Below are 20,926 nucleotides of genomic sequence, written 5' to 3' on the forward strand. Positions count from 1 at the left end.
ATATCAATAATTGTTAGCACAAGGAAATAAACGAAAACTATTTTTTAAAGGCAGTACTAGATTATTATATACATGGATTACCACCTATTTTTAATTTGCATGTGTCAAAATATTTAATAATTTTATTAACTCTGTATACAAAAAAATTTACTATGTACTTTCGGACCCTTATTGGATACTTCTAAGGACGAACTGTCTTCGGGTTCACTGACAGATGTTACGGAAAGCGACAAAATACCCCAATTGATTGTGTGTGCAACAATGTGGCATGAAACTCAAGAAGAGATGATGGAATTTTTGAAATCAATTGTTCGACTGGATGAGGATCAGTGTGCACGGCGCATGGCGAAATTACACATCAACGTGGGTAAACCAGACAATGAGTACTACGAGTTAGAGAGTAAGTATTTGAACTAAAAAAATTATAGAAGAGTACAGTGAGTAGCAGCAGGCTAATCACCTACCCTGTCAGAAATCAAATAGATTAACGAAACCAACGCAAGACAAGTCTTGGCGAGGCCCTATGCTCCCGAGAGGAGGGAACAAAAAAAAAAGAAAAAAAAAACAGTGAGTAGTCAAGTAATAAACACCCTCACGAAAATCATTTTTGCATAATTGACATTTTTAACGCTTACAATTTATATCAAATGTAATTTGTGGAGCAACATCAAGACACGCGCCTCAAATTTGATGAAGAACTCGGTCAAGCATCCAACAAAGAACGACTGCACCATTTACGTACATACTAGACGTTTATACAAGACCAAACAAAGTTTATACAAGACCTCATATGATTGATTTTACTGTAGGATTTTACTTGCAATAATTTCGTCTCAGTCTCCAGTAGTGAAAAATCATTATTGGGAGCACATCGTACATAGTGGCCCCTTTTGTGTTACCTATTCCGAAAGTGGATCAAAACTGTGTTTATGGTGAGTTATCCCGCCCAGTTATTAAGCTGACACGTAGACTTAACTATATGACCATGATAAAGGTGATTACCTCAAGTTGTTGTTAGAGTAGTTCATCAAGCCCTGGCAGTACAGCCACCGGTCGTAATCGTCTATCTCATCTAACGGTAGGTCTAAGAAACATGCTGTTTCTACGGGTTGTGTCTGAAGGTTGGACGGCAACTCCCTTCGGTTTCTTACGGGTGTTTATGAGAACCGCCTCTGTTTTCCCTGCTGCAATGATTGCGGTTTTTGCTTTTTTCTCAATATCTGAAAAAGAGTTTAGTCATCACAACAGCACGACATCCTGTTCAAAACCTATAATGCGTACTCCTGAATGTGATTTTGTTAACAAATTTCCCTTTTTTTGTATTTCATTAGCAAACATATTCTTCGACGACGCGTTTGTGCTCGACGAAAGATTGAGTGAGAATCCCCGAAATCCTCCGATGAACGAATATGTAAAAACCTTAATCATTAGCATTGAAAAGGCTTGCTTCGAGGTATATGGTGTCAACTTGAAAATAAAGCCCCCAGTGAAGACTGAAACTCCTTACGGTGGTCGACTAGTCTGGACATTGCCGGGTCGGTCGAAAATGATAGCTCATCTAAAAAATAAAGACAAAATCAGACACAAGAAGCGCTGGTCTCAGGTCATGTACATGTATTACTTACTTGGTTTTCGAATAATGGAACTAGATGGTATATCTGCGCGACGTAAGGCAGTTATCGCAGAGAACACATTTCTTTTGGCATTGGATGGTGATATTGACTTCCAACCGCAAGCCGTTCAGCTTTTAATTGATCGCATGAAAGCCATAGAGGAGTTGGGGGCAGCTTGTGGACGTATTCATCCAGTTGGACGTGGACCTATGGTATGGTACCAAATCTTCGAATACGCGATAGGTCATTGGCTTCAGAAAGCTACAGAGCACGTCATTGGCTGTGTGCTCTGTAGTCCCGGATGTTTTAGTCTATTTCGTGGCAGCGCACTTATGGAGAATAGTGTGATGAAAAAGTATACAACAGTATCGAATGAGCCGATGCATTATGTGCAGTACGATCAGGGTGAGGATCGATGGTTATGCACACTGATTTTGAAGCAAGGTTTACGCGTCGAATATTCTGCAGCATCGGACGCTTACACACATTCACCTGAGATGTTTAATGAGTTTTATAATCAGCGACGACGTTGGGTACCATCCACAATTGCCAATATATTTGATTTGTTATCTGATGCGGATACGGTGGTGAAGAACAATAGTTCTATTTCAATGCCGTACATTGCCTATCAGGCAATGTTAATGGTTGGTACAATTTTGGGGCCTGGGACTATATTCTTGATGATGGTCGGCGCATTGGTAGCTGTGTTTAGTATAAACATTTGGAGCTCTTTTTTGTGGAACTTCATTCCCGTGTTATGCTTTATATTGTCATGCATTTATCTAAAGCAGAAATTCCAGGTAATATGTACATACATAACTTCTGCTCAAATATGAACGAGACGTTATCAATAAAACGGTCCACGGATGACATATGACAAAAATAAATTTTTTGTTTTTTGGAAGGACTGTTATAAGCTTACATGGCAAATTTCAGCGTGATATGTCACATAGTTTGTTTTCTGTGCTACTGTAAACAAGTCAAGCTCGAGTGTGTTCTTCGAATTCTCTTTTATGACTTCAATTGTCTCAAAATGTTTTCCACGGAGCGGCAACTTGAGCTTGGGAAACAGGAAAAAGTCACATGAAGCCATATCAGGCGAATGCGGCACTTGCGGAACGATATTAACGTTATTTTTGTTCAAATAATCGCGAACAAGACGTGATGTGTGAGCTGGTGCATTATCGTGATGCAAGAACCATGACTTGTTGTCCCACAATTCCTTCCTTTTAAGACGAATGTTCTCGCGCAAACGCTTTAAAACGTCTAAATAATATTCAGCGTTAACAGATCGGCCTTGCGGAAGGAACTCCGAGTGCACCACACCTTCGTAATCGAAAAAAAACAGTCAGTTAATTTTTGAGCGACTTTGGCGTGGTTTTTTGGGTTGATGTACGGCCCTCTTTGAACGATTTGTACCACTGGAAAACACGTGCACGCGATAAAGCAGAGTCCCCATAAGTTGTCTGTAACATTTTTAAGGCGTCTGAAGCCGAAATTTTGTTGGAATAACAAAATTTCAAACAAATTCTTTGTTCAACTTGAATTTCCATCGGTAAATTCGAAGAACACACTCGAGCTTGACTTGTTTACAGTAGCATAGAAAACAAACTATGTGACATATCACGCTGAAATTTGCCATGTAAGCTTATAACAGTCCTACCAAAAAACAAAAAATTTATTTTTGCCATATGTCATCCGCGGATCGTTTTATTGATAACGTCTAGTTCATATTTGAGTATAAGGTATAATATATATCGTATATATATAATTGATATAAAAAATAAAATAAATTATCATTAATTCCAAAAGTGCTTAGTAAAGTTGTAAAGTTTCGGCCTCGAGAAAGAACTGAGCATTTTCCTTCTTATAGCAATTCCATGTAACTAAGTAAAATACATATGTATCTGCATTGCTCTAAGACAAAGCAATTAATAATTTTTATGGTTACAATGTAATTACTGTTGACTAAATAATTCCTCATTACTGCCATCACAAACGGCTCTGTGTCTAAAGTGTTCAGCAGCGTCTTATGTGATATGGGATATGTGCTCATCTATTTTCAAGCATTTTGTGTGTGTGAGTAGCTGCGTGCAATACATATGTAATTTGTTTTTCCTATGACACACTTTTTACACTGCTTTAGCTGAGCACAAGAAAAATACCGCAATAACCATTAATAAAATGATGCACAGCCACTTGAAATTATACTTCACCGCACTACCACAACTACGTAGAACATACAACTCCAACAAAAACCGTTTGCTAAAATATCCCCCTTTTATATCTAAACAGTAAACATTAGAGGAAAAAATCATGTATATTTTATTTTCGCGGCTAAAGAGTTAAATATATAAGGTTGTCAAAAAGGTCTTGCGGTATTTCCGCAAGCTTGTCTTTGCAAGCGCGTAGTTCTAGTTGTATTCGTCGCATCGGTTCACGCTAGAGCTTTTTGGAAAGCTCTTTTCACGTGCTAACACGTGTTTGATTAGTTGTTGTTTGCTTTTAGTCGTTCGTGAGTTATAGCGTCGCAAACATGGAGCAAAACAAAGAGAAAATACGGCATATTTTACAGTACTACTACGATAAAGGCAAAAATGCATCTCATGCTGCCAATAAAATTTGTGCAGTTTATGGACCCGATACAGTTTCCATTTCCATCGCACAACGATGGTTTCAACGTTTTCGTTCTGGGGCAGAGGTGATCGAAGATGCGCCACGGTCCGGAAGGCCTGTCGTCAAAAATTGCGATAAAATCGCTGAATTGATCGAAAGAGACCGGCATAGTAGCAGCCGTAGCATCGGCCAAGAGCTGAGCATGAGTCATCAAACCGTTATAAACCATTTGAAGAAGCTTGGATTCAAAAAGAAGCTCGATGTATGGGTGCCACACGACTTGACGCAAAAAAACATTTTTGCCCTTATAGATGCATGCGAATCGCTTCTGAATCGCAACAAAATCGACCCGTTTTTGAAGCGGATGGTGACTGGCGATGAAAAGTGGGTCACTTACGACAACGTGAAGCGCAAACGGTCGTGGTCGAAAAGCGGTGAAGCTGCCCAGACGGTGGCCAAGCCTGGATTGACGGCCAGGAAGATTCTTCTGTGTGTTTGGTGGGATTGGCAGGGAATCATCCACTATGAGCTGCTCCCCTATGGCCAAACGCTCAATTCGGACCTGTACTGCCAACAACTGGACCGCTTGAATACAGCACTCTTGCAGAAGAGGCCATCTTTGATCAACAGAAGCCGAATTGTCTTCCATCAGGACAACGCCAGGCCACACACATCTTTGGTGACGCGCCAGAAGCTCCGGAAGCTCGGATTGGAGGTTCTTTTGCATCCACCGTATAGTCCGGATCTCGCACCAAGTGATTACCGCCTATTTCTGTCCATGGCGAACGAGCAATTGAAAATTCAATAAAAATACCGCAAGACTTTTTTGACAACCTTATAATTTGTTAATATATATAATATTAATTATTGTTAAATATAATGAGATTTAGAACAGCATATACTCGTATGCATAGTATGTAAAGTATTTTGAATAGTTCTTTATTAGATTAAAAGATCGTTAAAAATAAAATTTCAGCTTTTAATAGCATTTGTAATAAGTTCAATGTACTGCCTCGTAATGATGGCAGTTTTGATTGGGATAATCGTACAAATGATAGAGGATGGACCTTTGGCACCGGCATCGTTATTCTTTCTTTTGGTGTTTATGCAAATTTTTATTGCAGGTAACAAAGGTTTCTTTAAATTTAATTGAATCGTATTAATTGTATGGGTCTTTTTATTAGGCGTTGTCCATCCCCAAGAAGTCGGTGCGTTGATTTGTGGATTTATTTATTACATCACTATCCCCTCCATGTACATGCTGCTTCTTATTTATTCCGTTTTTAATATGAATGATGTGTCATGGGGTACAAGGGAAGTGGCTGTAAAAAAGGTAACGATTTTATTAAATATATTAAGTTGTAAATATATAGAAGGATAATTATTAAAAGGATGACGACATTGGTGTAGTGCCTGGTGATATTGAAGACGCTAGTCGGGAGTATTTGCCTGGTTGGGTAAACGACCCATTATTAGTCGACTCAGAATTGGGCGAGATATCACTTAAAGAAAAGCGCTTCTGGAAGGATTTGATTAAACTTTACTTGCGCCCAATGTTTCATACAAAGGAAAAGAAAGCGGAAATTGCTGAAAGCCTGCGAGAATTGCGTAACATGTTCGCATTTGCTTTTATAATGATTAATTCCCTTTTTGTGCTGATTGTTTTCTTACTTCAACTGAAAAAAGATTATTTGCATCTTGAATGGCCAATCGATCCGATTGATTACATAACATACGATGACACAAATTCCCAGATTTACATATATCGACGTCATAAAGAGCTGGATCCAATCGGTTTATGCTTCGTTGTATTTTTTGGCTTGATTTTAATTATACAGTTCATCGCAATGTTTTTCCATCGTTTTGCAACTATATCGCAGCTATTAGCCACAACTCAATTAAATTGGTTTCGAGCGCCAAGCACAGTAAGTTCAAACATTTTTACAACATATTCATACATACATATGCATGTGTGAATATCTACATATATATGTACAGTATTCCTCGCTTATAAGCACTAAAAAAAGTACCAAAATTTACCTATTTAAGCATTTCACGCTTACAAGTACCGAAACGCTGGTCAGCTTCCCGCTTAGAACACTGAAATTTATTTTTGTACTTATCCCTTCAAATAAATTTATGCTAAGTCTAGTTTTAGAATTCCTGCTGAAAACATAGAATTTTCAGCCAAATCTCCTTTTTATTCCAAAAATAATTTGATATATAATTTTTTTACTGCGTGGTTTTTCATATTTAAAAGTGATATCCCCACCCACCCGTTCTAAACGTAAAATAACTATAAGCATTAGAGAAGAGTTTCCGGAGCTTCCAGTGACCAAATAAAGACGACTCATTCGCTGATTATTCATACATAAATCGCTTCTTTCCTTATGTAAGCAAATTAATTCGATTTCACAACAATCCGACGGCAGCTTAGTAGTCCTGGTGAAAAATCGTGAATATGCAAAAAAGTTTATTGATGCTCGCTTACTTCCTGGTCTGTGTTCAATCAGTGGTAACTATCATGATTACCTCAACTTCGTTAAGGACATTGCATGAAATTATTGGTGTCTTAAAATAATTTGGCGTAACAAATGTTTATAAATTTCAACGCTTTGTCGAAGGAGTCTCTAAACCCACAGGAGTTATCGTAATTTCCTTCGACAACTACTTTCTCCCGAACAAGATTGACATCGCTTGGATCACCCCTAAAATATGCCCCTTCTATCCGAATCCCATGATATGCAAAAATTGCCAAAAATTAGGGCACATATCAAAAGTAACGCAAAATAGTAGCACTAACTACAGCTCAATCATCAGCATGACCGATCGTCAAATCATCAGTCACAAAAACTAGTTCTTCATCCACCAACTTCAATCAACCACAACCAATTGACACAGTAGAACCAACAACACCTGATGATCTCTCTCATATTAAAGCACTTCTTTCGGTCCACTTTGTAAATGATTCAGCCGCTTTTAGTATTGCAAATATCCCACTTTCTGAACACTAAAATAAGATGGATTTGAAAGCTGCACAACAATCAATAAATTTTCATTCGACAAATAATATACATCTTACCAAAAATTTAAATGATTTAACCAACTCGTCTACATCAGCAGCATTAGAAGATTACATAACATCCAATGTTATGGAAAACAACAAGTAAATCTATTATTTTTAACACACTTTTATTAGGTCGGGTTGTATGTATGTATGTATGTATGTATGTATGTAACGGAATCTTTGAGCTTAATTTTCACTGGGTTCTAAAAATCTGATCGACTTGAAATTTTGCATACCTATCAAGGACCGATGACAATGCAATAATTTGCTAAAAGTTTTTCATTATCCTTATTAGGATTGCCAGGATTAATAGTTTCTTTTTTTTACTGTGGGCAAAAAGTAAGGTGAATTTGGTTGTAAAATGAAAAATCTTTATTTATTCTTGTAAATCAGTTTCTCAGGCTCCCTCCACGAAATAAGTTCTTCATCCCGATTACTTCTTTATCACGGCCGATAACTGCATAGCTTTAGACTCACAGTCGATAAGAAAGGAATTAAATATAACACGAATATATCGAATCATTTATTCACTGACTGCAATGATAACAATAATTTTCATTCATAATAAAAAAAAATAGTTTAAAGAAACTAAAAAACACGCTTTTTTGCTAATCGAACTAAAAAGTAGAAAATAAAAAATAGTTTAAAAAAACTAAAAAACACGCTTTTATTGCTAATCGAACTAAAAAGTAGAAAATAAATTTTAATGACAAAGGGACCTATAATGAAGTAATAGCAAATCGAACGATCAATCATAGTCAACTACCTCAGAACAGAATTATAACAAAAATTAAGATACAAATAGAGTAATTCAAATTAGAGTTAAAAGCCTGGGATGCATTTTGGTTCACTTTCATAACCCTCTGTACATAGGTAGTTGCCAATAGAATGATTGTAATATTTACTATATCAAGCATCCCACGCTTTTAACTCTAATTTGAATTACTCTATTTGTATCTTAATTTTTGTTATAATTCTGTTCTGAGGTAGTTGACTATGACTGATCCTTCGATTTGCTATTACTTCATTATAGGTCCCTTTGTCATTAAAATTTATTTTCTACTTTTTAGTTCGATTAGCAATAAAAGCGTGTTTTTTAGTTTTTTTAAACTATTTTTTTTTACTAGTGACTACTAATTACATAGAAACATACAAATTTAGCCAAGTCAAATATTTTACACATATCTACAATTTATATATATATGTATATAAACATATATAATATAACAGGTGGCGCTAAAGTAATCCTCCTATCAGAAAATGCTATAAATTTTGCGATTGGCCTCTAATGTCAGTTCACACACATGCGAAATACACGTTAATAAACAATGTTACGCTACACTGCTCCAGAACGCGGAATATTGCTAACTATTTATTTGACCAATAATCGGTCGGTGACTTTGGCACAACGTGAATTTCGTCGCAGATTTCCTCGCCGTCCAACGCCTACTGGTGAAACACTGCGACGTTTAGCCGCTCGCCTCGAAGAGACTGGCACAACACGAGATGCTGCCAGGCGTGGCAGACCCCGGAGTAGCCCTTCTGCAGAGAATATTGCTGCTGTAGCCGAGGATGTCATGGAAGCGCCGTCGACATCGACCAGACGACGTGCCACACAAATGGGAATCAGTCGACGGTCTTTACAGCGTATTTTGGTACAAAATTTGAAGATGTTTCCGTACAAACTCCAGACGGTGCATCAGCTGTTAGCTGCTGACGGCCAATCGCGTCTGACATACGCTCAAGCCATCCTTAATCACCACCAAGAGGAAGAAGATTTTTCATAAAAAATAATCATGAGTGATGAGGCCCATTTCCATCTTAGCGGGTACGTAAATAAGCAAAATTTACGCTTCTGGGGCACTGAAAATCCGCGTGTAACCCACGAAGAGCTATTACACCCGCTCAAAGTCACTCGCTAGAGGAGTCATCGGACCTTTTTTCTTCGAAGACGTCGCGGGCCAAACGGTTACTGTGAATGGTGAGCGCTACAGAGCAATGATCAACGAGTTCTTTTTGCCGCAACTTGATGAATTGGGATTGGAAAACATGTGGTTCCAACAGGACGATGCAACGGCACACACTGCACGTGCCACAACCGATATGCTGAAGGATGCATTTGCCGGGCGCCTAATCTCCCGTTTTAGCGATTTGTACTGGCCAGCAAGATCGCCTGATTTGACCGCTCCAGACTTCTTTTTGTGGGGCTTTTTGAAGTCGCGGGTTTATGTCAACAAGCCTCAGACTCTTGCAGCTCTTAAAGACAATATCCGTCAAGAATGTAAGGACCTATCGCCGGAAGTTTTGGCCAAAGTGATTGAAAATGCCATAAAAAGGGCTCAAATGGCAATCAACTGTGGCGGCGGCCATTTACATGACATCATATTCTCGACTTGATGTAAAAAAAAATTAAAAGACCAAATAAAAATAATCCACAAGAAGAATCAAAGTTTTTCTTTTTTTTTTAAATTACAGCCAAAAAACATCGCAAGGTTACTTTTGCGCCACCTTGTATATGCACAAAAAAAATTAAGAAAAAAAAATTATTTAACTATTTTAACATTTTTCAGAAAATTCATAAAAATTAACTTGCTGTTAAAAGTTAACAACTGTTAAGTATTTTGTAACGGGTGACTTTTTAGCTATTATATATTTAAACAGCTGACGCACGTTTCGTGTTTTGTTTCACTGTCAAACATCTTCAGTTTGGTCTATAGTTTAACCATGAATCGTCTTACAAACGAACAACGCTTGCAAAGCATTGAATTTTATTATAAAAATGCGTGTTCTGTTAAGAAAGTTTATCGCGCGCTTCTTCCATTTTATGGTCAGTTTAATCGACCCACTGAAGCGGCTATTCGAGCTATTGTGACTAAATTTAGGACCAAATTTACATTATTGGACATCAAACCACCAACACGCGTACGTAGAGTGCGAACTGAAGAAAATATCGCAGCTGTATCGGCCAGTGTTAATGATGACCATCAATTATCGATTCGTCGCCGTTCGCAGCAATTGGGCCTCTGTTACTCAACAACGTGGAAAATTTTGCGAAAGGATTTAGGGGTGAAGCCTTTCAAAATACAGCTGCTGCAAGAATTGAAGCAGAACGACCTACCGCAACGCAGAATTTGTGTTGAATGGACTATTGGAAAGTTGGCCGAAGATCCACTTTTTTATCGAAAAATTGTGTTCAGCGACGAAGCTCAGAATATAATAAGTAGAATTGTCGATTTTGGAGTGAAGATCAGCCAGAAGAATTGCAAGAGCTACCAATGTATCCAGAAAAGGTCACAGTTTGGTGCAGTTTATAGGCTGGAGGTATCATTGGACCGTACTTCTTCAAAGATGCTGCGAATCGTAACGTAACTGTGAATGGTGAGCGCTACCGTGAAATGATATCCAACTGTTTTTTTGCCCAAAATGCAAGAGCTTAACTTGCATGACATGTGGTTTCAGCAAGACGGTGCCACATGCCACTCAGCACGCATAACAATGGACTTGTTGAGAAACGAGTTCGGTGAATATTTTATTTCACTTTCGGGACCTGTCAATTGGCCACCCAGATCGTGCGACATAACGCCTTTATATTATTTTTTTGGGGCTATGTTAAAGCTCATGTCTATTCAGACAAGCCTGCTTCAATTAACGCATTGGAAGACAACATTAAAGCATTTAAATGTGAGATACCGGCCGAAACATTGGAAAGAGTACGCCAAAATCGGACTAAGCAGATGGACCATTTGAAGCGGTCTACATTTGCATGAAATAATCTTCAAACATTAAATTATATGGACTGTACTATCGATTTAAATAAAAATTTCATCCATTTTTCTGAAATTTACGTGTGTTTGAAACTTTCCTATAGCTCTTAAAAAATCAGCCTTTATATACATACATATATAATATATATATATATATATAGCAACTGTTGTACGCTCGAAGAACCGCAAGAACCGGCGTTAGCTGAAACCCATAATGGTCATATATTTTCGCAAAAGTTGATTTTCGAAAAAAAAACGTTTTTTTTTAAGGGTGAAAACTTTTATAATTGCATGATAGTTTGTGAATGCATGATGGTGTGGATGAATCCGGTGTGGCAGTGTATAATGACGGCCAACAGCCTTGAATAAATTCTGTAAGGTGAGCGGACATACTTGTATTAATCTTTTCTTAAACTTTACCGATTTTGCCTACGGTTATTAATGAAAAATTTCGATGGAAAAGAATCTTACCCAAAATTATGATCCCTTAATTAATTATAATCCTTTATTTACTGTATGTTGATCTCAAATCTGATGTTTATTGTTGTAGCGTATGCTAATTTTTGTTTTTTTTTATACTTGTGCACGCCTCGATGGCTTTGTAGTGAATAAAAAAAAAAACGTTGGCTCAGCTTAAACTGGATAGCCAAAAAGGGGAACTTGCAGTACTTTCGTTATTGCAATCATGATCGGGTGGGACATTTTCTCGCTGTGTATAATTTGCATATAAAAGACATACCTGTGTTTCCTTTGTGTGTATGAAAATAAGGAGGATGGAAAATAGAAGAAACTAAAAATGTGCACACGTACCGGGGTAAAAGTACAGGGTGGCTGATGAATTTTGCTACATTAAGAAACTCAAATAACTTTTTTTTTGGTGTATGGAATTCATTTATTTTTTTTTCAAGTTGAAGGTCATTAAATTTTATTAAATGTAGCTTAACTAGTTTTAAAAATAATTGAATTTGCCATGCTCGTTGACACAAGTGTGGCATCTTAGTAAAAAGTTGTTCATTGCTGCTTTGAGAGTTGCGACAGGAATAGCCGCAATTGTTGCCCGAATGGATTGTTTTAGTTCATTCAAATTTGTTGGCTTTGTTTTATAAACTTCTTGTTTACATAAACCCCACAAGAAAAAGTCAGGTGCAGTAAGGTCAGGCGACCTGGGGGGCCAACGAAATTCGGAGTTTCTTGAAATCAGTTTATTGGGAAATTTTCGTCGCAACTCTGTCATAACAGTCTGGGCTATGTGAGACGTTGCCCCATCTTGTTGAAACCACACAGAGTTGAAAGGAATTCTCTTTCGGCGTAGTTCTGGATAGAAAAATTCTTTCAGCATTTTCAAATAACGGTCTCCAGTAACCGTAACGGTGTGACCATTTTCTTCAAAAAATAAGGCCCGACAATACAGCGTGAAGAAACCGCACACCACACTGTCACGCGAAGAGGATGCAATTCCGTCTCGTGGAGTATCTGTGGGTTAGAAGTACTCCATATTCGACAATTTTGTTTGTTCACATTGCCGTTTAAATCGAAATGGGCCTCATCAGACATGAAAAGGCAGCTTAACATGTTTTGGTCTTCTTCCACAATTTGCAGGATCTTCTGGCAAAATTCCAAGCGAATCGGCAAGTCTGCTGCATTCAGTTTGTTAACCATTTGAATTTTGTAGGGAAATAAGTCTAAATCTTTGTGCATTATTGTTTGCAAAGACTGTCGGCTGACACCAAGTTGAGCAGATAAGCTTCTTGTTGAAACCCTTGGATTGCTTTGTATAGCTGCAGCTACAGCAGCGATCGTTTCCTCCGCTCGAACTGGTGGGTTTCGATGATAAGGCCTTCTTGCGACTGTTCCTTGCTCAGCAAAATTATTCACCAGTCTCATTATGGTCCATCTGCTCGGGGGATCGCCGCCAAACATCCGCCTGTACTCTCTCTGTACCAAAACTACGGACTCCAGTGCGTGATAGCGGCGGACTATCCAAATTCTTGTTTGCATGTCCCAGTTATCCATTTTAATAAATTTTAAAAATCAATCTGCAAATTAAAACAAAAATGGAACAGATAACTTAAAAAGAAAAAAAGTTATTCAATTTTTTTTTGGTAGCGGCTTTCATCAGCCACCCTGTATATAACTATATGAAATGTATTAATATATCAGGCCGTATTTTAAACGTACAGTTAGAAATAAGTCATTTTGTAATCGTCATCAAGCACTGAAGGCCCTAGTAGCCAGTGTGCTAATTAAGTTAGGGTTATATTGTATATATCCCCTATAAAAAATAAAAATACCAAAATTTATTCTTGAGATTGATTGAATTTTTTGAATTTGAAGAGGTCGAGCCAAGGAGCACCAGGAGATTTGGTGGCTCCTAAAACACTCAGGCTAAAAAGCCCATTGTATTTAAAGCTCTGGAAAGGGGGTAGATAGTGAAGGAGGGAGGGAGAAAAGTATCAGAGAAAGAGATAGAAAAGAATAGAGACAGAGATAGAGATAGTTAGCCCTGTAAGAATTTTCCAGATTCTTTGGCGAATCTATAAATATCCTCCAGTTTTAGAGAACGAATATCACTCATTCCCATGACATCGGAACCCAAAACTCGTAGCCGTGCTCTAGCAAAGGCAGGACACTCACAGAGAAAGTGCTCAGTGCTATCCGCCTCCTCCAAGCAGGACAGGCATACCGGGTACTCGATGATTCCAATGGTGGTCATATGCTGACCCCATGGGTTGTGTCCTGTAATGATGCCGACCATCAACCGAATGTCTTTCCTTCTAAGTTTTAGTAGAAAGTTTGACAGTTTTCTGTTCGGACTTGTCACAAAACACTTTGCAGTTCTGCAGCGTTCTAGACCGGACCATCGCTCTTTATGTAGATTGCCTACATAGTCGTTGATCCAATTCTTGATTCCTGCGGGACTGATTCCGATTATTGGCTCTGGCCCCTGTGGGGGCACCGCTGATCCACGGTTGGCCAATTCGTCGGCAATTTCGTTTCCTTGAACACCGGAGTGTCCTGAAACCCATATAAGTACAAGCCTGTTTTGTCTTGCGACAGAATTAAGCTTCTTCTTACATTCTTGAACAATCTTCGAGGTTTGCTTCGCGTTCTCCAGGGCCTTCAATGCAGCCTGACTGTCACTGAAGACTCCAGTCTGTTTCCCGCTCCATCTCCTCTCGATTATCCATTCGGCTACTTTTAGGATGGCAAAAACTTCTGTTTGAAAAACAGTTGCCATTCACCCCATAGCATAGTGATACTTATAACTATCGTTTAAGTACCATCCGGCTCCAGACCCTATTTCAGTCTTGGACCCATCGGTAAAGAAAATATCCGTCAAGCCTCCCTGCATGCATTCTGGATTGCTCCATTGCTCACGCAATGGAAATCTGACATCAAATTTCCTTCCGAATGAAACTGTGGGTATCAGGTCATCTTTAGGTGCCAAAAACAGTGGATACTGCTCCGACAGCAACTTAAAGATTTCTCTGTGTCCCGTAGTTCCATCTTCGTGCCAGAAACCATATTTGAGATTGATTACATTTCTCTCTACACCAAGAATTCAATAGAAAATGACTGGCATTTTTAAAACTATAAACTAACGAATTGGCACATAGTGTACAGGAATGAAGCAAAGTTCGAACTGTTTATTTATCTCTGTACACTTTAAATTTCTTGCACATATGTACATACATATATTTATTTTAAGTAAATTAAATCTCCATTTGTTCTTGTTTAAAAGAAAATTTATTTAATTTAATAGAACAAGGGCATTCGTATCGTTCAATTAGATACACCGGATTTCAGACCGAGGATTTAAATATACAGTCTGTCTAATGGAAGCGTGACCGGCAAAATTCAAACTTAGAGGTCCGTTAAAAAAAAAGAAAATCCGGCTAAATAGGCGTATAATATTCGCGATACGCGTTGTGAAATTTGTTAGATTTGTGAAATTTAGAAAGCATACGTTGTTTTTATAAAATGAGTTCTGAGTATGGAAAACGACTTCAAAAAAGATAATCCAAAAGTGTCACGAGTATCTGCAGTAAAATATTTGAAGAAGTCGAAGACGTTCATAAGTAAATGGGTGCAATGGAATATTGAAGTTAAAAACTTTGACGACTTCCCCGGACGAGGCTGAAAAAAATACCTCTCCAAAGTAAGATCAGAAAGAAAGCCGAACTAATTGTTACGTGTTATGAAGGAGTTTTAAAGAAAAGTGGTGTTAATGCCTCCAAAGACTCGATTCGAGGCCGCTTACGTACAGAAGACCCCAAATTCTGCTTGTCTCATTATCACACATTAAAAAAAAAGACTTGCTTGTATATAATGGTGGTGCCTATAGACTAAAGATTTTGTTGAATATATTGCGTTTAATAAAAATTACAGCCCATAAAATTCATTTTGTTAGAATCGAATTGGTCAAATAGTTTTTATGTTATGGCGGTCACACTTCCATTAGACAGACTGTATGCACAGTCAGTACTTATAAGCGGGATTTTCATATAAGCACTTCCGCTTATAAGCATTGAATCTCTTACATTTTAGACGGTGCTTATATCCGAGAAATACTGTACTACATTCGTTCATGTACATAACTACCTACATACGTGCTAATAAAGTTATTGCAGAATTTCCACCATAGTAATTTTTATGACGACTCTTAAAATGTTTTGTCTGTATTGTTAACCTAGTGTACGTTTAGTTGGATGAATCTACACAAAAAAGATAAATAAAGGCAGAAAATACCAATGTGTTTTGTGTCATATTGCTACGTTAACTCTTTGCCATAGAATTATTTAAAACATTTTTAAATAATAGGACTATGTTTAAGTCCGTGCGGTTTTTTTCGAAATTTGAAACTTTATTGACGTAAAATGGTTACAAATTTAATATTCAAAGTATTGTCCATCGCTTACTACTACTTTTTCCCATCTTTCTGGCAATTCACGGATTCCCTTTGTGAAAAATTCGGTCGGTTTTGCCGCAATCCACGAATCGAACCATTTTTTGACTTCATCGTAATTACGGAAGTGCTGGTCAGCCAGGCCATGTTGCATCGATCGGAAGAGATAGTAATCGGATGGCGCAAGGTCTGGACTATAGGGCGGGTGGGGTAGGACATCCCATTTGAGCGTTTCTAAGTATGTTTTGACCACTTGTGCAACATGTGGCCGAGCATTGTCATGTTGCAAAATAACTTTGTCGTGTCTATCGGCGTATTGCGGCCGTTTTTCTCGCAGTGCTCGGCTCAAACTCATCAATTGTCGTCGGTAGACATCCCCCGTAATCGTTTCATTCGGTTTCAGTAGCTCATAATACACAACACCCAGCTGGTCCCACCAGATACACAGCATAACCTTCAGGCCATGAATATTCTGCGCCGACGTCGATGTTGAAGCATGGTCAGGGTATCCATACGTTGCCCGACGTTTTGAATTGTCGTAATGGACCCACTTTTCATCGCCAGTCACAATTCGATGCAAAAAACCCTTTCTTTTGTGCCGTTGAAGCAGTTGTTCGCATGCCATAAAACGGCGTTCAACGTCTCTTGGCTTCAATTCATACGGCACCCAATGGCCTACCTTTCGGATCATTCCCATGGCTTTTAAACGTTTGGAAATGGTTGATTGATCAACTCCCAAAGTTTTTGCAACCTCTTCTTGCGTTTGAGCCGGATCTTGATCGAGCAATTCCTCCAATTCGGTATCCATGAACTTTGGCGGCGCACCCTCGCGTTCTTCGTCTTCCAAGCCAAAATCACCACTTTTAAAGCGTGCAAACCACTTCTGGCACGTTCGCTCAGCTAGAGCATGCTCACCATAAACTTCCACCAAGATACGATAACTTTCGGCTGCTTTTTTCTTCATATTAAAAAATTCCCCGCAAAAACACATTATTTGGCACGAAATGCGACATTTTCAAGTGTGGTAAAAATATTGTTGTTTACGCTTCAAATAAAAAACTTATACTGACGTTTGTGCCTTACGACAGTAGCTCTCCAATGAATGTTTGGAAATGTGGATCGATGGAATAATAATCAAGTTACGCCATCTGTTGTAAAACCGCACGAACTTAAACATAGTCCTATTATATTCTTTATTGATATGAAAACCTTGAACCGAGTACATCGATAGCACGTCAATCCTTGTCCTTGTCTAGTATCGATTATGGCAATGGGACCAATCATTTTCGATTCCCCATATTCATTAAAGAGTACAAGTTTCAGTATTGTAATATAGCAACCCAGATTTCTTTAGCGGTGAAACAAAACGGGAGGGTTTTCGATAGCATACGTATGTGTATGTTACATATGGTAGCGCGATTTGTTCATTTTCACATTTTCATGTGAAACCAACAACAAAGTTATCGAGCAAGATTCGCAGTTAACGAGTATTTTTATATCTTATAAAACTGGAATAATTCATGGTGAAAAGATTTTTAAGGGTGTGGCCAATATCAGACCGTTAGACTGCTCTCAGCGAATTTGACAGAATCAGCGGATGGGCCTAGTCCGGGTAACGACTCGGTTTGTTTACGAAAATACTAAGAATGTGTGAGTGATATACGATGAAATCAACACAATTTCACTTCGTTGCCGTCTGAATGTTGCGTTTGTGGTATATACAAAAAAATTAACACAGCCTTCGTTCATGTTGCCTCCTTGCTATCTGAACAACGACTGATTGGATGGAAATTATCGTGAAGAATTCGGCTGCCGAATCTCCATGGTGACGTGGTAGCCGAAGTTCCCCTCACAGTTTTGTTTTTCCCCATAGTTATTGGCCAAATTTAGGCAGCTCTATTTTACTCGCCACTTGCTAACATTTGCAAACTGTGCTTTGAGGGTTGTGCTAGGGCTATCTTTCCGAGCAGGCAAGATTGGAAAGAGGGGAGAGTTGTTGCGGATATAGATGCCTCTGTTTGGATCCAAAATGGAGTCTGGAATGGGAGCGGGGGTCTACTCCAATACTCCAGCATTTCGGTCTCCTATAAACTGCCGGAGACAAGCAGCGTCTTTCAAGCAGAGGTCTTCGCGATCCTGCAGGCATGCAAAATGCTTCGGGATCGCTGTTGGGAGGGAGACATTAATATTTTTTCCGATAGCCAAGCTGCAATCAAGGCACTGTCGTCGCCGTATTGCAGCTCTCTTCTCGTGAACTCCTGTAAGGAGGAACTTAAACGCCTCGAACGTGCAGGAAACATTTCCCTCATCTGGGTTCCTGGGCACAGGAATATAGAGGGAAATGAAATTGCCGATGAGCTTGCCAGGAAGGGGGCGGCAGAACCGAATCCAGCTGCCCTCTTCTCAGACATCGGTATCCCCTTGGCCGTGGTTAAAGGGAAACTACACAACTTCTTTCTAAGAAAAGCGCAAGACAGATGGAGGTCTGTCTCATCGTGTGCCATTTCAAAAGCACTATGGCCTCAATACGATATAAACAGAACGCTTAAGGTGATGGGAACCCCCCGCCATTCAATTTCCAAACTCATTGCGGTGATCACTTGCCACTGGGTGATCGGCACTCACGCGGAGAAGCTTGGACTGTGGAACACTTTCTCTGCAGATGTCCGCCTTTGGCGGCTAGGCGCTTGAGATTCCTCAGCGTCCCCTTTGGGGATGACTTGATGAAATTCTCCAGCCTAGATCCCTTTTCTCTCCTCCGCTACATCAACAGCACTGGATGGCTGTAGACGGTCTTATCTCCTCCCTTAATCCTTTCACAGGTAGAGGTCCACTTTATGGTATCAAAACGGCACGTAAGTGCTACTTGTAGCGTACCTGGGCTACTCTTGCCATCTTACCTACCTACCCAACATTTGGCGAAAATAAGACACCTTATTTTTGTACAGGTGAGTGCGGCAGAAAATAAAAAGTGACACAGAATGTGTTCAGGTCACAAATCCATGCTGATTTGGACACAAAATAAATTCATTAATGAAAACACTTGACGATAAGGACTATTAAAAATTATCATAAGACATGGGCCGCATTCGTTTGGGAAGAAAGTTTAAGATGTCTTCAGAATTTTTTTAGTAGAAATATGAAGAGCCCAAAATTAATAACGGAAGATATTTCAAATGAGAAGCCAGCGAATGCCCCATATCAGGAATGTAATTTGACATAAAAAATCTGAAAACAAATTAGCTGCTTCAACAGGAGTACGGAAAATTTATCGTGAAAGACTACCGAAGTTAGTTTATATACTTGAGCACGATTTTTTAGATTTTACAAAATCCTACAAGGAGTTAATGTTAGCTTTAATGCTCTGTTCAGAGCAACGAATATATTTTTATAAAATATATTGTATTATTTAAAGACTTAAATTTCTTATGATAAGGCTGGTATTTTTAAGTAAAGGGTGGTTAAGTTTCAAGGGCCGGTGTTGATTTTAAATAAAATACAATTTTTGAAAGAAATTACTATCATTTCTCTTTATTAGGATAATATTGGTATGGTTCAATTACATATGGAACAAAATATCGGCCAAATGGCTACCGCGGCCTCGGCGGTACACCTCCATCCGATGGTTAAAATTTTCGATGACGCTGATACATAATTGAAGTTCTATGCCGTTAATGTGCCGAATTATCTCATTCTTTAGCTCTTGAATTGTTACTGGCTTATCGACGTACACCTTTTCTTTCAAATAACCCCAAAAAAGAAGTCCAACGGTGTCGTTGGCGTTTATGTGTGGTTCACATTCAACATCGGCCCTTGAAATTTAACTACCTTTTATGACTGATCGAATGCATGCAGGGAGGTTTGACGGATATTTTCTTTACCGATGGGTCTAAGAATGAAATAGGGTCTGGAGCCGGATGGTATTTAAACGATAGTAATAAGTTTCACTGTGCTATGAGGGATATGACAACTGTTTTCCAAACAGAAGTTTTGCCATCCTGAAAGTAGCCGAATGGATAATAGAGCGGAGATGGAGCGGGAAACAGATTGGAGTTTTCAGTGACAGTTAGGCTGCACTGAAGGCTCTGGAGAACGCGAAGATGGTTCAAGATGGTTCAAGAATGCAAGAAGAGGTTTAATTCTGTTGCAAGACAAAACAGGCTTGTACTTATATGGGTTCCGGGACACCCCGGTGTTGAAGGAAATGAAATTGCCGACGAATTGGCCAACCGCGGATCAGCGGAACTCCCCACAAGGGCCAGAGCAAATAATCGGAATCAGTTCCGCAGGAATCATGAATTGGATCAGCGATTATGTAGGCAATCTACATACAGAGCGATGGTCCGGTCTAGAACGCTGCAGAACTGCAAAGTGTTTTGTGACAAGTCTGAACAAAAAACTGTCAAACTTTCTACTAAAATTTAGAAGGAAAGACGTTCTCACAGGACTAACTATCTCTATCTCTATCTCTATCTCTATCTCTATCTCTATCTCTATCTCTATCTCTATCTCTATCTCTATCTCTATCTCTATCTCTATCTCTATCTCTATCTCTATCTCTATCTCTATCTCTATCTCTATCTCTATCTCTATCTCTATCTCTATCTCTATCTCTATCTCTATCTCTATCTCTATCTCTATCTCTATCTCTATCTCTATCTCTATCTCTATCTCTATCTCTATCTCTATCTCTATCTCTATCTCTATCTCTATCTCTATCTCTATCTCTATCTCTATCTCTATCTCTATCTCTATCTCTATCTCTATCTCTATCTCTATCTCTATCTCTATCTCTATCTCTATCTCTATCTCTATCTCTATCTCTATCTCTATCTCTATCTCTATCTCTATCTCTATCTCTATCTCTATCTCTATCTCTATCTCTATCTCCATCTCCATCTCCATCTCCATCTCCATCTCCATCTCCATCTCCATCTCCATCTCCATCTCCATCTCCATC

The 20,926-nt window shown here is 38.8% G+C and overlaps 1 protein-coding gene across 1 annotated transcript in view; it reads left to right on the forward strand.

Annotated features, from left to right (window-relative positions):
• The window catches only part of LOC129241684 (chitin synthase chs-2), a 40,519-nt gene that overhangs the window by 17,692 nt on the left and 1,901 nt on the right, over positions 1-20,926 (forward strand). The window contains exons 7-11 of the mRNA XM_054878149.1: positions 187-400; positions 1,332-2,413; positions 5,206-5,353; positions 5,414-5,562; positions 5,621-6,154. Of these exons, the coding sequence (XP_054734124.1) occupies positions 187-400; positions 1,332-2,413; positions 5,206-5,353; positions 5,414-5,562; positions 5,621-6,154 (2,127 nt within the window). The remainder of the gene's footprint in view (positions 1-186; positions 401-1,331; positions 2,414-5,205; positions 5,354-5,413; positions 5,563-5,620; positions 6,155-20,926) is intronic.

Source organism: Anastrepha obliqua, chromosome 3 (assembly GCF_027943255.1).
Source record: "Anastrepha obliqua isolate idAnaObli1 chromosome 3, idAnaObli1_1.0, whole genome shotgun sequence".
Classification (NCBI taxonomy): domain Eukaryota; kingdom Metazoa; phylum Arthropoda; class Insecta; order Diptera; family Tephritidae; genus Anastrepha; species Anastrepha obliqua.